This window comes from Micropterus dolomieu, linkage group LG22, assembly GCF_021292245.1.
Source record: "Micropterus dolomieu isolate WLL.071019.BEF.003 ecotype Adirondacks linkage group LG22, ASM2129224v1, whole genome shotgun sequence".
NCBI classification, from domain to species: domain Eukaryota; kingdom Metazoa; phylum Chordata; class Actinopteri; order Centrarchiformes; family Centrarchidae; genus Micropterus; species Micropterus dolomieu.
Window position 1 is genome coordinate 34,797,682 of NC_060171.1, and position 14,930 is coordinate 34,812,611.

A 14,930-nucleotide genomic window follows, 5' to 3' on the forward strand; every position below is an offset into this window, starting at 1 on the left:
TATGTACCGGTCACAGCCTTCTGCAAATAAAATACAAATGTCTGACAGCGCAGACAGGAGCCTAGACAGTGTGTCCATTCAGTGTCATGCATAAACATGCTCTAACAGTGGCAATTAGGCCTATTGATCATGCTCAGGTTTTTGGTGAACTGATCATGTCCGTTTGTGGTGAACTAGGGCAGGGCAATAAAACAATAATGTTAATTATCGTGATGCAATCTTCCTCAATAACAATATAGAAATGTTCAATAAATATTTGATTTAATTCATTTCAATCACAAACGAATTAGCACTTTCTTTTCTATTAAGATATTTATTGTGTTGAGGAAAAGGGACTGAAAAAAGATATTACTTTATTTTTCTCATGCATATTTGTTTTGAATGTTCTACCTCAGCTTTGTGAAGTGATCCACTGTTTGATACCAGGCTGCTTTTTGGAATCAAGTGTTTGTCATGTTCTGACCATAAAGAAAAGTTTAAAAGCACAATTAACTATCTGGTTTCTTCAGGAGCAAAAAATCTGCCTTTAAACTTATAATAATAAAAATAATGATTAAATAATGATTGTACTATTTTTGTCCATATCATCCAGCCCTTACTCATACACTGCTGTGTTAAACTTAATACAAACTACTAAAATAACCGAACTTAAGTTTCACTTTCACTTTCCAGCAGAGCTAATACACAGGCGCGCCGCTACAGAGAGGTAAATAATCCATGGAGTAAAACAAATCACGGTGAAAGACATACTTCATTTTTGGCCCTGCGCAAATGAGAGGAGGACGTGATGCAGGCTACAGTTTGAGCTACACAGAACGATCAGAAATTCCTCCAACCACTTTAACTTGCGTCTCCCAATCATGCAGCCACGACTGACAATATGACAGGCAGCCAGACGTCAACGTCTGTAGCTAACGTAAAGGTAACATATATGAGTTATATTAACGGCGGGGTCTCACATTGTCAATTACTAAAAGAAAACCATACAAATACACGCGAATTAGGCGTTTTAGGCGACTGTGCGTTACAATTTCCCCACTAGCTTTAAACGCACCATCGGCAAATTTAATAGCTACCCTAGCAAATGTACGGTAAATTTAAGACCTTAATTTCCCTGATTTCAATTTAAGACCTTTTAAGACTTTTTAAGGAGCCGCGGGAACCCTGTCTCTTACGTCTTGTCTCAGCGACACAACAAATATGGTGATTTTAGAGAATATGATGCATTGCTGTGGATTAAACTATGTAACAATATATAAAAACGTTAAAATGAGCTCAAACTTAAACAACTACAGCAGTAAAATGCAACATACACACTAGGGACCATTTTTCTGCATAATGTAGTTTTAGCTTTTGCTAATTTACATACTTTCCCTGAAGTAAGGTTTTGAATGCAGGACTTTTACTTGTAGGGCAAGTACAGTGGGGTATTGCTATTTATGCTTAAGTAAACACTTCCACCACTGCAACTGAAGTAGCCTACTTTTAGGACCAGACATAATGTATATTTAAGGACTGCAGCTAATTAGTATTTTCATTATGGATGAATCTCCTGGTTATTTTCCGTTAAATGTGTGGAATTTTTTCCGTGAAAAATTAAAAAAAGGATTAATAATGTATAAAAGTAGTTAGCGATTAAGCTTGTGTGAACTTGATTTGATTGAGAGAGATTTAAAGATATCCTCATCTCATCTTACCCTCTGTAAAGCATCTTTGAGTACCAAGAAAAACACTACATAAATCTAATTTATTATTTTTCAGCCCCTCCTCTGGGTCAACCTCCAAACATGGCCTGAATACATTAATGGTTTCCATATTGCAACTCAATAACCTTTACTTAGGCACTCACTGCCTCTCAACACAGGCTTTCTATAAAATAAAATAAAAAGACATCTCAAGGCATTATTATTTTCAGTTTGAATAGTACTAATGGTGAGAAGTAAATTGGTCTTCATGTGTAACACTGGTGCCCCTTTAAACTTCAGCTTCAGTCACTTTGTATTTGCAAATTCTGAGATCTCCATACTTTAAACCAGCTGTATGTGTTCAACATGATTTATTAGCATTACATAGCCATTATATACCTACAAAACCACAATGATCAACCTCCCAAGTGTCATTTGTTCAAACAGTCAGCAGATCAATAAGTATTTTAAAGTGATGACACTGATTATTGCTAAAATAGTCAGGTGGAACATGTCAAATAAAGTACCATTCTTACACAGAAAAACCATTAAACACCTTTCCAGGAACAAAAGAGGCATCCAGCAGACAGTCTGTTAAGAGCTGTTAGCACATCAGTACCCGTGTTTGCTAGTTGACTCTTTAGAAAGAATCAATAAAAAGCTGCACAGGTTAAATATGTGGCATTTGTGTAAGGTATCCCGATAAAGAATCAGAAAATAACAGCATCTTTCTGTACAGTTTAAACTGCAAGAGACATTTTTTAATCAAGTGATTAATAAATTATGATTTACTCTCACATACATTAAAAGACTTAAAGCCATTAAGATGGAAGGAATCATTACATGGTGATCAATAATGATTGAATAATCACTGAGGTACAGATGTCGTGACTAGAATCATGAAATTAAATTTTAAAAAAATTTACAATCATACAACTTGTTGAACAAGTAGTACTTGTGCGTTGATGACCACCTTTCTTGAGTGTGTGTTGACTATAGTTCTCTTTTTATTTAATTGTTTTTTACACCCTGAGGAAATTTGAAACTTAAAGAAAAGTGCACATTTCCAACAGGGATAGCAGGCTTAATGTGGTAGAATAATGGTTATGGCATGGGTGTTATGGAGACAACATGTAGAGATGATGAGAAGGGGCAGGTTAGTGCCCGGTGTGACGTCTCCCTCTCTGTCCACTCAATCAGGTGGAGGGTTGGCAACAGGAAAGCTCTCAGGACTCTGCGGCCTCTTTAGCCTGTGCCTTCATATCCTGCTTGTGCCTACCGAGAAGAAAACATATTATTAAGAATAAAATTTGAACAAAATGTTTTTTATTTGCCGTCTGTTTCATGTGCTGCTTCAACACAGTCAATAAAAGAATCACACGTGAGCTGTAACAACTTTTTAATCAGTTCTGCTTATTATTTTTTTTAATAAATCATCATATTTAGTTAGATTTTATTACCAAAATCTCTCTGGGCATTGTTCTTTTCTAGTATAGAACTAGAGGAAATAAAAATCTTGATGCACTCATTAGTGTTGCCTTTAGTTATTACGGTGCAGCACAACCAGCAACCGTGAGACTTTTTTTTTTTTTTTTACCCTGGGTTTAATCTCTCAGGCTAAACACCAATACCCACACTTGCCTCCTATTTATGTGAGATATTTCCGGTGATTGCCACAGTACTCAAATTAAGACAGGAAGTTTGTCAGACACGCTTGATTTATAAGGACGTCCTGTCACTCGCGCAAACACAAATACTACATGGCACAATCGGGCTTAGATGATTTGTTGTGACAAATAAGCAGGATCACAGTTAGAATCAGATGACAGTAAATGATACACATTCAGGAAATGAGGAGTAATAGAAGGCGAAAAAAGACATAACTTTTCATGGTTTCTGTCTGACAACAGCTGGACTTGTGTGAAGTGGTGAATTGTGAGATACAGTGAGCTCTGAATTCTGTCCATCAAAGTGTAGGTTGAATGGTGTTCAACCCACCCAAGTGTTTTCCGGCATTGGACACACATCCCTGCTACCCGCCGTTGCATCACGAGTGCACATTTTCTGCTAAAATGGATGCTGGAATTGACCATCAATGAAAGATATGGTAAAATATCAGGCCTCTACCAGGGAAACTTTTATGTGGTTGTGTGCACATAAACAGTGCAGACATTTTACATAGGATGTTTGTTTGTTGACTACCTAGCTAAATCTTATTCAGTATATTCAGTATTCAGTACTGCAATCCAGAAATGAATCCTCCTTTCATGAAGTTATAATGTTTTAGAGAGGTGTTGACTCAACCTCATGGTCAGTTTGGCGGATGTATTTTCTGGTGGTGCTGCTGCTGATTTGAACTTGAACTGAGTTATACTGAGTGGTAGCTCTAATATTTAGTACCCTCACTGATATAAATGGGATGGACTTAATATTAGAAACACCTCAGTATAACACAAATTAAATTCAGGAAATAGCATTTACAATCAACTACAACTGTAACTATCTAGTTATTATTTAAGAATGAAAAGAATGAAAATCACATAAGCCCCTTTTCCATAGCACGGTAACGGCTCGTCTCGACTCGACTTTTTTTGGTTTTCCATTGTGGAAAAGTTGTACCTGCTTCCAGGTACTTTTTTTCATATCACCTCTGTCAATGTTCTAAGCGAGTTGAGTGGATACTAAAATGTGATTGGTCAGAGAGAATCGTCACTATTCACTGCGCGCCTGACAGATGCCTGTTTTACAACTTTCATACGTTCTTTCATCACTAAATCCACTTCTGAGAAGTTTTGAGGTGAGAAATCAGCTGTGTAGATTTCGAATATTGACAGTTTTACGAGAAGTGATGGGGGAACAAAAATGTGCTTGAATATTTTCGGAGTTGAGGAGCTCCGCAAGTGTCTGCGGGGGAAGCCTGCGCCAACCCGCGGGAGGAGCGTGTGAGGCCGGCCAGCCGCCCGCTCACAGAGCCCTCTGCTCCCGCCGTCACACAGACCGCTGCAGCAACAACGGCAGAAGAAAACACAGCTGGAAGGTTTTCATACCGCTTATCTGTGTTTACATTCTGAGGAATGTTGAAACGTTTTAACTTAAATCAAGAGACAGTTGTTTGTGGGTCGCTGGTGTGTGTGTGTCGCATTGAACATTACGTCGCGGCAGTTGTGTGTGACGAGTCGACGCGAGTTGAGCTGGTACTGGTAATGGAAAAACGGCAATAGTTTTAAGACAAAATATGGAGGTGTGCTTTTCAACACATCTGTACGTCTGATTTGGGAGAAAACACATTTTCTGTAACTACTAGGATGTACATGACAATTAATATTTTTACAAGATTTTAATTTGGAACCTTGATGCCAAAGTTTAATGAATGCCTAGACTGGTGCAGCTCAAAAATGCTTATTATTTCTAATTTAGCCTGAATTTAAGAGCAGTTTAAGAGCAGACTTTTAATTTGGCCTGACAGGGATCCTGTTCATTCATTCACTCACACACACACACACACACACACACACACAGGTAGTTTATTTGTCAACTATGTGCAATTGTTTCAGTTTTCATGGTCATTCAGTGAGTTTTACTCTTTATGACAAATGTGTATTGCAGCTGACACAGTAAGAAGTGTAGTAAATGTATAACATACTGTAATGTTAAACATTACACTGAGAGGTAGCCTCCCATTTTGCAGAATGCCCTGATCACATTCACACCTGGAAGCTTCCCAGTACAACCACAGTCTGATCTGCCGCCTGAGTGGTGGTAAGTTTTTAATCTGCCAGTCAGGGGATTGAACCAACAACCCAGTCCCAATCACAAACTAGGCCCCTTATAATCAGGTCAGATAATTCATTGGTCAGTTATAATGATAGTACCTCCAGATTCTGTAGAGCTGCGAGGCTCCCGCGGAGCCGACAAAGAAGTTGACACAAAACAGGTTCCAGTTCTTCGGGATAATGACCAACGAGTATCTGGACCAGATCAGGCCTGGGAGGAGGAGGACAACAGTGGGTGTGAAGGTTATGCATAATAATGGTTAACCCGCTGTTGTATATGAGAACAGAGTCTATGTTTTGGCAAAAAAATAACAGATAAGATCTGTTTGAAGAAACACGTTGCAAAAGCAGACACATCAGGCAACCTTTAGCACAGATTGGTCAAATCTCTCTGAACACTGGACTCATCAATTACGAAATGCATGTCAAGAATTCAAGGTGAGAGTTTAAAAAAAAAAAAAGAAAAGAAAAGAAAAACACTGACTCAATTTAAGGCTACATATTTTGAAAACTTTGCAATAGGAAGTCTGACTTGTCCCTGTAATATAAAAAAAAATGCACATTTTCCCCACATGAATTTAAACTTTTTTACACGACCGATAACTCAAACATTTTCTGGTGCCTGGTTTCTTCTAATTTTCTCATTATATTTTCCTGGATCACATCTCTATTTAAAAAAAAAAAAAAAAAAAAACATGTTGCAAACTGAGAGGTTTGATGGTAAAGTCTCCGTTTGTAGTCCATATTAAGATCCATTTAATCTCATCTCACCAGTGGCTGTCAGCACTGCAGATTGGGAGGTACTGAGTTTGTCTGCTGGTCGAGTCATATCAGCCAAACCAGCTGCAACCAGACCCTGTAAAGATGAAAACTACATTTTACTGTATTTACTGTATGTTAACAGATCAATTTGACTTGATAAGACTAATAATTACAGGTTAACTTAGGTTTATGGCACTGATTCCCAACCCTGGCGTTTGGGACCCCAAAGGGTTCACAAGATGATTAACAGCAAAGAAAAAAAGAAAAACATCTTTCTGCTACGCAAAATTTTGTAGATTTTTTCATACATTTTGTAGACGTGGCCCCAAATAGTCGAAGATTCGATAGGCGAAACCTGATTCAATCCCAATCTCACAGTCCAAACATCGCAGACCCATTATGAAACGAGAATCATACCATTTTAGCTACATGGGGTGCTCAACGTCTGACTTTACATAGAACTACCGGTTTTCTCCCAATAACATATAATGCTTAAATAAACATGTGAAAAGAAGCTTTTTAAAGTGCGTGAATAAATCCAGAACTGTAACCCTGACCCTGAAGGAAGGAGGTCAGCGCATATGTGTGGCGTAGCTTGTGTGTCTGGTAGAAGAGGGAGAGAGACCGAGCACATCCAAGAGAAAAGTACAGGAAGATACTGTTTTGGTTCTGAGGACTCATTACTACTATGGGCCTTTCCGAAACTACACCCTCACCACTTCCACTCTGACACGGAGTGAACTCTGGTCGGAAACAGTTTTATTGTCTAGCAGACAAGACCATTTTTTTATTAAACACAATATAACCTTTGGGTTACGTTGTTACGCTTTGAATGGTGATATGAAATGTTAGTGTGATTTCGGAACTTAAAAATCCCACATTTTCACCACTCAATGTGACGGAGCCTCCACATGAACGCGCAAACGGAGTGGAAGTAGGTAGTGAGAGGGAGTAGCAAGCAGTTTTGGAAAGGCCCTTTCTGTCCCTCAAGTCCGGACTGAATTGGTAAAAGGGAGCGTTTAAGTATGCTGCCCCCTTTGCTTGAAATCAACTGCAAAAGTTCCTGAATCTTCAGGAGCCAGTTTCACTGGTTGTTTTAAAGTACTTTTAATTGACATGGAGGCTGGCAATTGTGGCTGTAGATGTTATGATTGGTTATAAGTTAGATCCTTGTTGATGAATATTTAAAAATGTTTTGATATTTTAAGACTTTGAAACTTACTATTTATTCCCATTGTAAATTGTTTTATGTTGATATCTCTCTCTATGTCTGCAACCTTTTTAATTGTGCTGCTGCCTGTCTTGGCCAGGACCCTTTTGAAAAAGAGTATAATAAAAAGAATTATAATAAGTTGACATCGTCAGATAACACAAAGTGCATCATTGATTAACAGGCCACCACGCACAGATATAAGCAGCATGTGAAGAGGGGGGGTTGCATGTAGACAAAGCTTTTAATCTATTTAATCTTTTAAGGGGTCTCGAGCCACAAAGGTTTGGAAACCACTAGTCTAAGGTGTCCTTACATATATTAAAACAGATTAAACTGTGTGAAAATGCCCTTACCCATTTAAACATCGGGGCCCAGAAGAAAACTGTTTTTGGACCTGGAATAAAAACAGAAAAAAAAAACAAAACATGAAAATGGGCAGTTATGTTCTAACACTGGATTTCACAATATTTATTTTTTAAAGGCTTTCCCTCTGACGTAACTAAACTGCCTGCTGGGATTTTCTAATGACTGTAAATATGAAACCTAATTCCATACAGGCAAGCGTGATTATCTGTGTAACAGATACTTGGACACGTCAAACTGATGCACACACTGGAAGCAGACTCTTCAGAAAATCCAGTGTTAAATGTCCCCAAACACACTGGGAGAAGACACACGTACATGTTTGCACACAGGGAAGAAAAATGTGCAGGACCACAAAAAAGTTGCTGGTCTGGAACAAATAAGCTTGCTTTCTTCACATTCCCGCCCAATGCTGTAGGCTAAACAAAAACTGGTACTTCAGTTGTTGCAAATCGTCGTTGAGGGAGTTGGCTTTTGTCGCCGCCCCTTCATACCTAGTCAATGTGCCCTTGACAACCAAAGCTCCAGTACTCTTAATACGCAGACTAAACAAAGACCAGAACGACACCTGTGACCCCCCGTGACTCCTTAAATCTCAGTACCCTCTAGTTAACAGAGCTGAATGTGTGTTCAAGTTGTACTTTGTGAACAGAAGAAACACATTCAGTTTATCAGGTACTTCTATACAAAATCTCCCCTTCATGAACGTCATAATGTTTTTGTTTAAGCTGTTGTAGAGAGGTCCCACTCATCATTTTGGAGGCTGTCCTTTGCGGTGCTGTTGACTGTATAATTACAGTGGGAGGTGTCTCTACTATACTTAGTCTGGGCTCATTTATAGGAAGTGGATTGTCAAAATATACCTTCATGAAGGTAGGATTTATGGCAGGACTGCTGCATTACACTGAGCGAGGTGGTCCCAACAAACTGAGCGAAGAAGTTACTTTAATGTTCAACATTGTGTCACAAGACTTAGACAAATGAAGAATGCTATAAATGATATTAGATCTTAAACAATGAGACAATTAAGACTGAAACGTATGCGATTAATCATTTGATCAAGTAAAAATGTCACATTCACTTTTTTCAGCATCTCAAATGTGAGGATTTGCTGCTTTTCTCTGTTTGGTCTAAGTTTAAATTGAATATGTTTGACTTGTGGGCTGTTGGTCTGGCAAAGAAATACGTTTTTTGGGAATATTTCATGGACTGAACAATAAAATGAAAAAAAGCAGATTATCAATGCACCTGAACTCCTCTCAAACCCAGAATTTAAAACCACAATAAACGTCCTGGCTTAACTTTGCCTGTTATAAACTCCTCTTCCCAGACTGAGCAGCTAAACTTAGTGTTATCACAGCAGATTAGGGTCCCACAGAGTGACACATTCAGTCAAACACTTTCATACAGCTCAGACATCAAGAATAAACTGGGGCTGCTGTTTAGACACAGGTTAGTGCATCCACATCACTTCCAGCTGAACACACAGATAACGTTACAGTTACAGATCCAGCCTGCTAAGTTAAGGAGCTGGATCATGAAGTCCACATTACCTGCCGGGTGGTTGTACAGAGGTCTCAGTTTGGCCGGCAGCATATGCTCGATCCGGTCCAAGATCCTGTGATAGGACACTCTCAGCGCAGCCATGATTGTAGATGATCTGAAGGAAATGAAGACCCGAACTCGAAGCTAGCTTGCTAAATGTTAAGCTAGCTAATTCCTTTTTTTTTTTTTAAAAGCCACTGAATTTAAGTTCGGTTTGTCTTCGCCTGTTTGTGCGATGTTAACAGCTAAATAACTGACGGGTCGGTTAAACGATATGAGAGGATGCTGTTGTGCTACTGTCGACCTTCCCCGGGAGCCACTGTGACCAAGCTAGCGCTGCTAGCTTCTCAGTAGCTTCTGTTTGACCGACAGGACGAGGTGACTTTCTGTACGACGCAACCTACCGCGGGAGGGGCGGGGCTCCATGTTTCCTCTATCCTCATTGGCCCCCCTGGTCAGAACGCCGATATGATTGGTTTAGATAGGATTCTTACTTTTCCTGCCCGGCGTATCTCAACTGGGTGGATGTATTCAGATTTTAGGCGTGATCATCAACATTATAAACACAATTTAGAGCTGTTATAGACTCCATACCACATTTCGATTGTAAAGATCCAAATTTTTGATTTTATTGAATTTTTATTGTAAATACTATGACGTTTTTATTCACAAAAGAATAGCCTACACATGTTTACTGCATTCCTGTGCAGCACTACATATTTCATATATAGTATATATTATGCACCACAAAATTTTAGGCTTGAATTCCTAAAACATCAGCCTCTATTTTTTAAATTATATTCATTTTCACTGGTAGTCTTTATATAAATATTGAGAATCACATATGCATTAGCATAATAGAGTCTTTTGTTGAGCAGAAATTGATCACCAAATGAGCAACACAGGTAAGACCTACTAAATATCAACATTGGCAGGTCCTGCATTACAACCTGATCTTGAGGGCCTATCATGTAGGTTTCATAACAGGGGCCCAACAGAGAGTTTTTGCCCTAACAGGTTAGTCCTGTCGTTGAGGACTCTGGAAAAGTCTGCAATACAGCAGTGCATGTAGTTTAACAACCTGACCGGTTTTCTTCAAACTTTGAATATAATGGTGTCTTATATCTGTGCAAAGCTGAATTACTAGATATGAGATTCCAGACACACTCGATAGATGTGATTTCATTTTATTTTTATGAGGTAAAAAAGTGCACAGGGGTCTCAGAACAGCAGAGGTCCCGATAGTTCCAGGCTTACTGTGTTAAAATAGTATTTGGCAGAAATTCTTTTGGAAACATACACCACTAAAGGACATCAACTGACATGACAAAGACTTAAGAAGATGCCTCCTGAGTCCTGCCTTATTACCTGAATTTAAGGACTTGTCCCAAAGATGGTTCCTGTGTCAAAATCTAGTTTTTAGACCTTCACAATTTCACTTTGTTCTGATATGTTGCACATTGTGAAATTAATGTGTTCAATCAAATTACCACACTAAAAATCCACCGAAAGAGGGCTCAGCAGCTCATTTTTGGCCTGTAGCAAGTTAATCCAGCCTTGCATCTGTGACAAGATATCATCATCAAAGCAAATGCATTAAATTCACAAATGATGATTAAATGAGGTAGAGATTTACTCTCACAAAACCTTAACAATCATACTGGTGTTTTTGAATTTTTGTAGATCAATTACCACATTATCTTCTATTTTACTATTAAAAATGTCATATTTTTTGAGTTATTTTTTCAGGCACAGTTTTGTAATATGATTTGAGACAGATGATGATGGAAATCTCTTCTATTTGCACGCAAAGGTAGATTCTGCAAGGTCAAAAATGCAGAGACCCCCAAAAAAGGAAATTATCTGTTAATTTTAATTTATAAACTGGGGTTATTGCGGTCAATAATCCTTCAAATTCTGCAAATTTGAAAAGCTCTTTGCAGTTGATGACGTGTAGGCTTAATCTTCAAGAATAGGTACATGTAGATTGCTGCCTCAAGAGCAAACATACTGTATGAACGAAGGAGTATCAGGGCCACCTTAACTTCTTAGAAACAGACACCAATTTCCAGAAAAAACTCCTAAAATAACATACCTAAAATTAATCAGTAATAACTCTAGCTATTAGCCCTAGATTAATAATTTTGGTCTCCTTTGATAGGTCAGAGGCTAAGGAATATGAATCAACTGTAAATGAACCTATTTTTTTTTTTTATATAAAGAGTAAATGGAGATGTAATAAAGGAAAATAACATATTTTCATCCTCGACAGGTATAAAATCTCTATATTAATAGCAATATCCCCATCAAAACCATTATCCTGTAAATTATAATGCAACTGAATATCTTCTGATACACCTGGAATATAACTGTAACTCTGATGAAAAGAAACTAATATACAACAGTAATTACAAAATTTTTCAAAAATATACCAGGCGAATGTTTTGGCCATATTTACTGCTTATATGTTCACTTTTATTGGGAGTTTTCCTCAAAACACTCTTTCTGTCCATACCACCACAACATAAAACATTGAAATATTGATAAAAACAGTGGATATTGATCAACATTCCTATGACCAAAAGCACTCCCTTTTGCTTTACAGGCCCACAACTTGAGAACAGAACATCCCACAGGGCTGTAAGTGGGCTCTTTCTCTTCATATTGAGCAGACGAATCTGCTCCCAATATCGGGTACGTGCTTAACTTAAGGAAAATGTTATGGCAGACTAGGTGAATGGACTCAAAAGCAGAATCAAGGCAGGTTCAAATCCAGAAATATAAAGTTTATTCCAGGCGGGCAGTGAGCTGAGCACAGGGAGACAAGGTAAGTGATCTCACAAGAAACAAACAAACAAACAACAACAAATATAGCACAAGACTTGTTGGCCGCAACGCAAATACCACCGAGGTAAGCTGACAATCTGGCGATGAGTGAGGTGAAGAACCAGGTTGATACTGCAGAGTCTTGATAAGTGGAATGTAGATCAGGTGCGCAGGTGGAGGTGGAGAGCCAGGCCCAGACTGAGAAGCCACGCCCAGACAACACAGAGAGACAAACAGGGAGACTAACAGGAGACAGTGGGAGGGAAGAGAACATCAACACAAGGGGTAGGAGAGGAGAACTGCAGACTCATAACAGAAAAATAATTAATTTATCTTGCATTTTGAGAATATAGTGGAAATGTCGAGAATTAAAGGTTCCCTGTGAAGGTTTTAGAAGTGTTGCTTTAGCAGTGCTACTTGGAAACTGTAGTGAGCTAAGCTAATAGCTACTCATTAAATAAAGCTTCATTACATAGAAGCTACCCCCCAGTGAAATGTAGCAAGCTAAGCTACAACAACATGGCAAAAGTGGCTTAGTTACATCTAAGCTACTTTTAATTTTTCAATATTTTATAGTTAGGTCATATATATATATATATATATACAGGTGCTGGTCATATAATTAGAATATCATCAAAAAGTTGATTTATTTCAGTAATTCCATTCAAAAAGTGAAACTTGTATAATGTATACATTCATTCCACACAGACTGATATATTTCAAGTGTTCATTCCTTTTAATTTTGATGATTATAACTGACAACTAATGAAAACCCCAAAATCAGTATCTCAGAAAATTAGAATATTGTGAAAAGGTTCAATATTGAAGACACCTGGTGCCACACTCTAATCAGCTTATTAACTCAAAACACCTGCAAAGGCCTTTAAATGGTCTCAGTCTAGTTCTATAGGCTACACAGTCATGGGGGAGACTGCTGACTTGACAGCTGTCCAAAAGACGACCACTGACACCTTGCACAAGGAGGGCAAGACACAAAAGGTCATTGCTAAAGAGGCTGGCTGTTCACAGAGCTCTGTGTCCAAGCACATTAATAGAGAGGCGAAGGGAAGGAAAAGATGTGGTAGAAAAAAGTGTACAAGCAATAGGGATAACCGCACCCTGGAGAGGATTGTGAAACAAAACCCATTCAAAAATGTGGGGGAGATTCACAAAGAGTGGACTTCAGCTGGAGTCAGTGCTTCAAGAACCACCACGCACAGACGTATGCAAGACATGGGTTTCAGCTGTCGCATTCCTTGTATCAAACCGCTCTTGAACAAGACACAGTGTCAGAAGTGTCTCGTCTGGGCTAAAGACAAAAAGGACTGGACTGCTGCTGAGTGGTCCATAGTTATGTTCTCTGATGAAAGTAAATTTTGCATTTCCTTTGGAAATCAAGGTCCCAGAGTCTGGAGGAAGACAGGAGAGGCACAGAATCCAGAATCCAAGTCCAGTGTAAAGTTTCCACAGTCAGTGATGGTTTGGGGTGCCATGTCATCTGCTGGTGTTGGTCCACTGTGTTTTCTGAGATCCAAGGTCAACGCAGCCGTCTACCAGGAAGTTTTAGAGCACATCATGTTTTCTGCTGCTGACCAACTTTATGGAGATGCAGATTTCAGTGCCAAAGCTACCAGTACCTGGTTTAAGGACCATGGTATCCCTGTTCTTAATTGGCCAGCAAACTCGCTTGACCTTAACCCTATAGAAAATCTATGGGGCATTGTGAAGAGGAAGAAGCGATACGCCAGACCCAACAATGCGCTGAAGAGCTGAAGTTCACTATCAGAGCAACCTGGGATCTCATAACACCTGAGCAGTGCCACAGACTGATCGACTCCATGCCACGCCGCATTGCTGCAGTAATTCAGGCAAAAGGAGCCCCAACTAAGTATTGAGTGCTGTACATGCTCATACTTTTCATGTTCATACTTTTCAGTTGGCCAACATTTCTAAAAATCCTTTTTTTGTATTGGTCTTAAGTAATATTCTAATTTTCGGAGATACTGAATTTGGGATTTTCATTAGTTGACAGTTTTGATCATCATTTGAAATATATCTGTGTGTAATGAATGAATATAATATCCAAGTTTCACTTTTTGAATGGAATTACTGAAATAAATCAACTTTTTGATGATATTCTATTTATATGACCAGCACCTGTATGTATGTATGTACAGTGGGTACGGAAAGTATTCAGACCCCTTTAAATTTTTCACTCTTTGTTTCATTGCAGCCATTTTCCAAAAATCAAAAAAGTTCATTTTATTTCTCAGTAATGTACACTCAGCACCCCATCTTGACAGAAAAAAACAGAAATGTCGAAATTTTTGCAAATGTATTAAAAAAGAAAAACTGAAATATCACATGGTCATAAGTATTCAGACCCTTTGCTCAGTATTTAGTAGAAGCACCCTTTTGATCTAATACAGCCATGAGTCGTTTTGGGAAAGATGCAACAAGTTTTTCACATCTGGATTTGGGTATCCTCTGCCATTCCTCCTTGCAGATCCTCTCCAGTTCTGTCAGGTTGGATGGTAAACGTTGGTGGACAGCCATTTTCAGGTCTCTCCAGAGATGCTCAATTGGGTTTAAGTCAGGGCTCTGGCTGGGCCATTCAAGAACAGCCACGGAGTTGTTGTGAAGCCACTCCTTCGTTATTTTAGCGGTGTGCTTAGGGTCATTGTCTTGTTGGAAGGTAAACCTTCGGGCCAGTCTGAGGTCCAGAGCACTCTGGAAAAGGTTTTCGTCCAGGATATCCCTGTA

The 14,930-nt window shown here is 38.8% G+C and overlaps 2 protein-coding genes across 2 annotated transcripts in view; both read right to left on the bottom strand.

The window, feature by feature from the left end:
• lrp5 (low density lipoprotein receptor-related protein 5) overlaps positions 1-14,930 on the bottom strand; it is a 110,722-nt gene that overhangs the window by 51,479 nt on the left and 44,313 nt on the right. The window lies entirely within an intron of this gene.
• On the bottom strand, positions 2,042-9,705 carry LOC123961211 (mitochondrial pyruvate carrier 2-like). Its single transcript, XM_046036384.1, has 5 exons — positions 9,350-9,705; positions 7,787-7,827; positions 6,230-6,314; positions 5,558-5,669; positions 2,042-2,960 (listed from the first exon to the last, which is right to left on the bottom strand). The coding sequence occupies exons 1-5, from the start codon at positions 9,441-9,443 to the stop codon at positions 2,912-2,914; spliced, it is 381 nt and encodes a 126-aa protein (XP_045892340.1). The 5' UTR covers positions 9,444-9,705; the 3' UTR covers positions 2,042-2,911.

What these genes read in the sequence shown, in the direction of transcription:
- LOC123961211 (XM_046036384.1), bottom strand. Translation starts at nt 9,443, where the DNA reads ATGGCTGCGCTGAGAGTGTCCTATCACAGGATCTTGGACCGGATCGAG. An exon ending in GGGCCCCGATGTTTAAATGG is followed by an intron (nt 6,315 to 7,786) that starts GTAAGGGCATTT and finishes TCATCTTTACAG; the next exon opens with GGTCTGGTTGCAGCTGGTTT. An exon ending in TGCAGTGCTGACAGCCACTG is followed by an intron (nt 5,670 to 6,229) that starts GTGAGATGAGAT and finishes TCCTCCTCCCAG; the next exon opens with GCCTGATCTGGTCCAGATAC.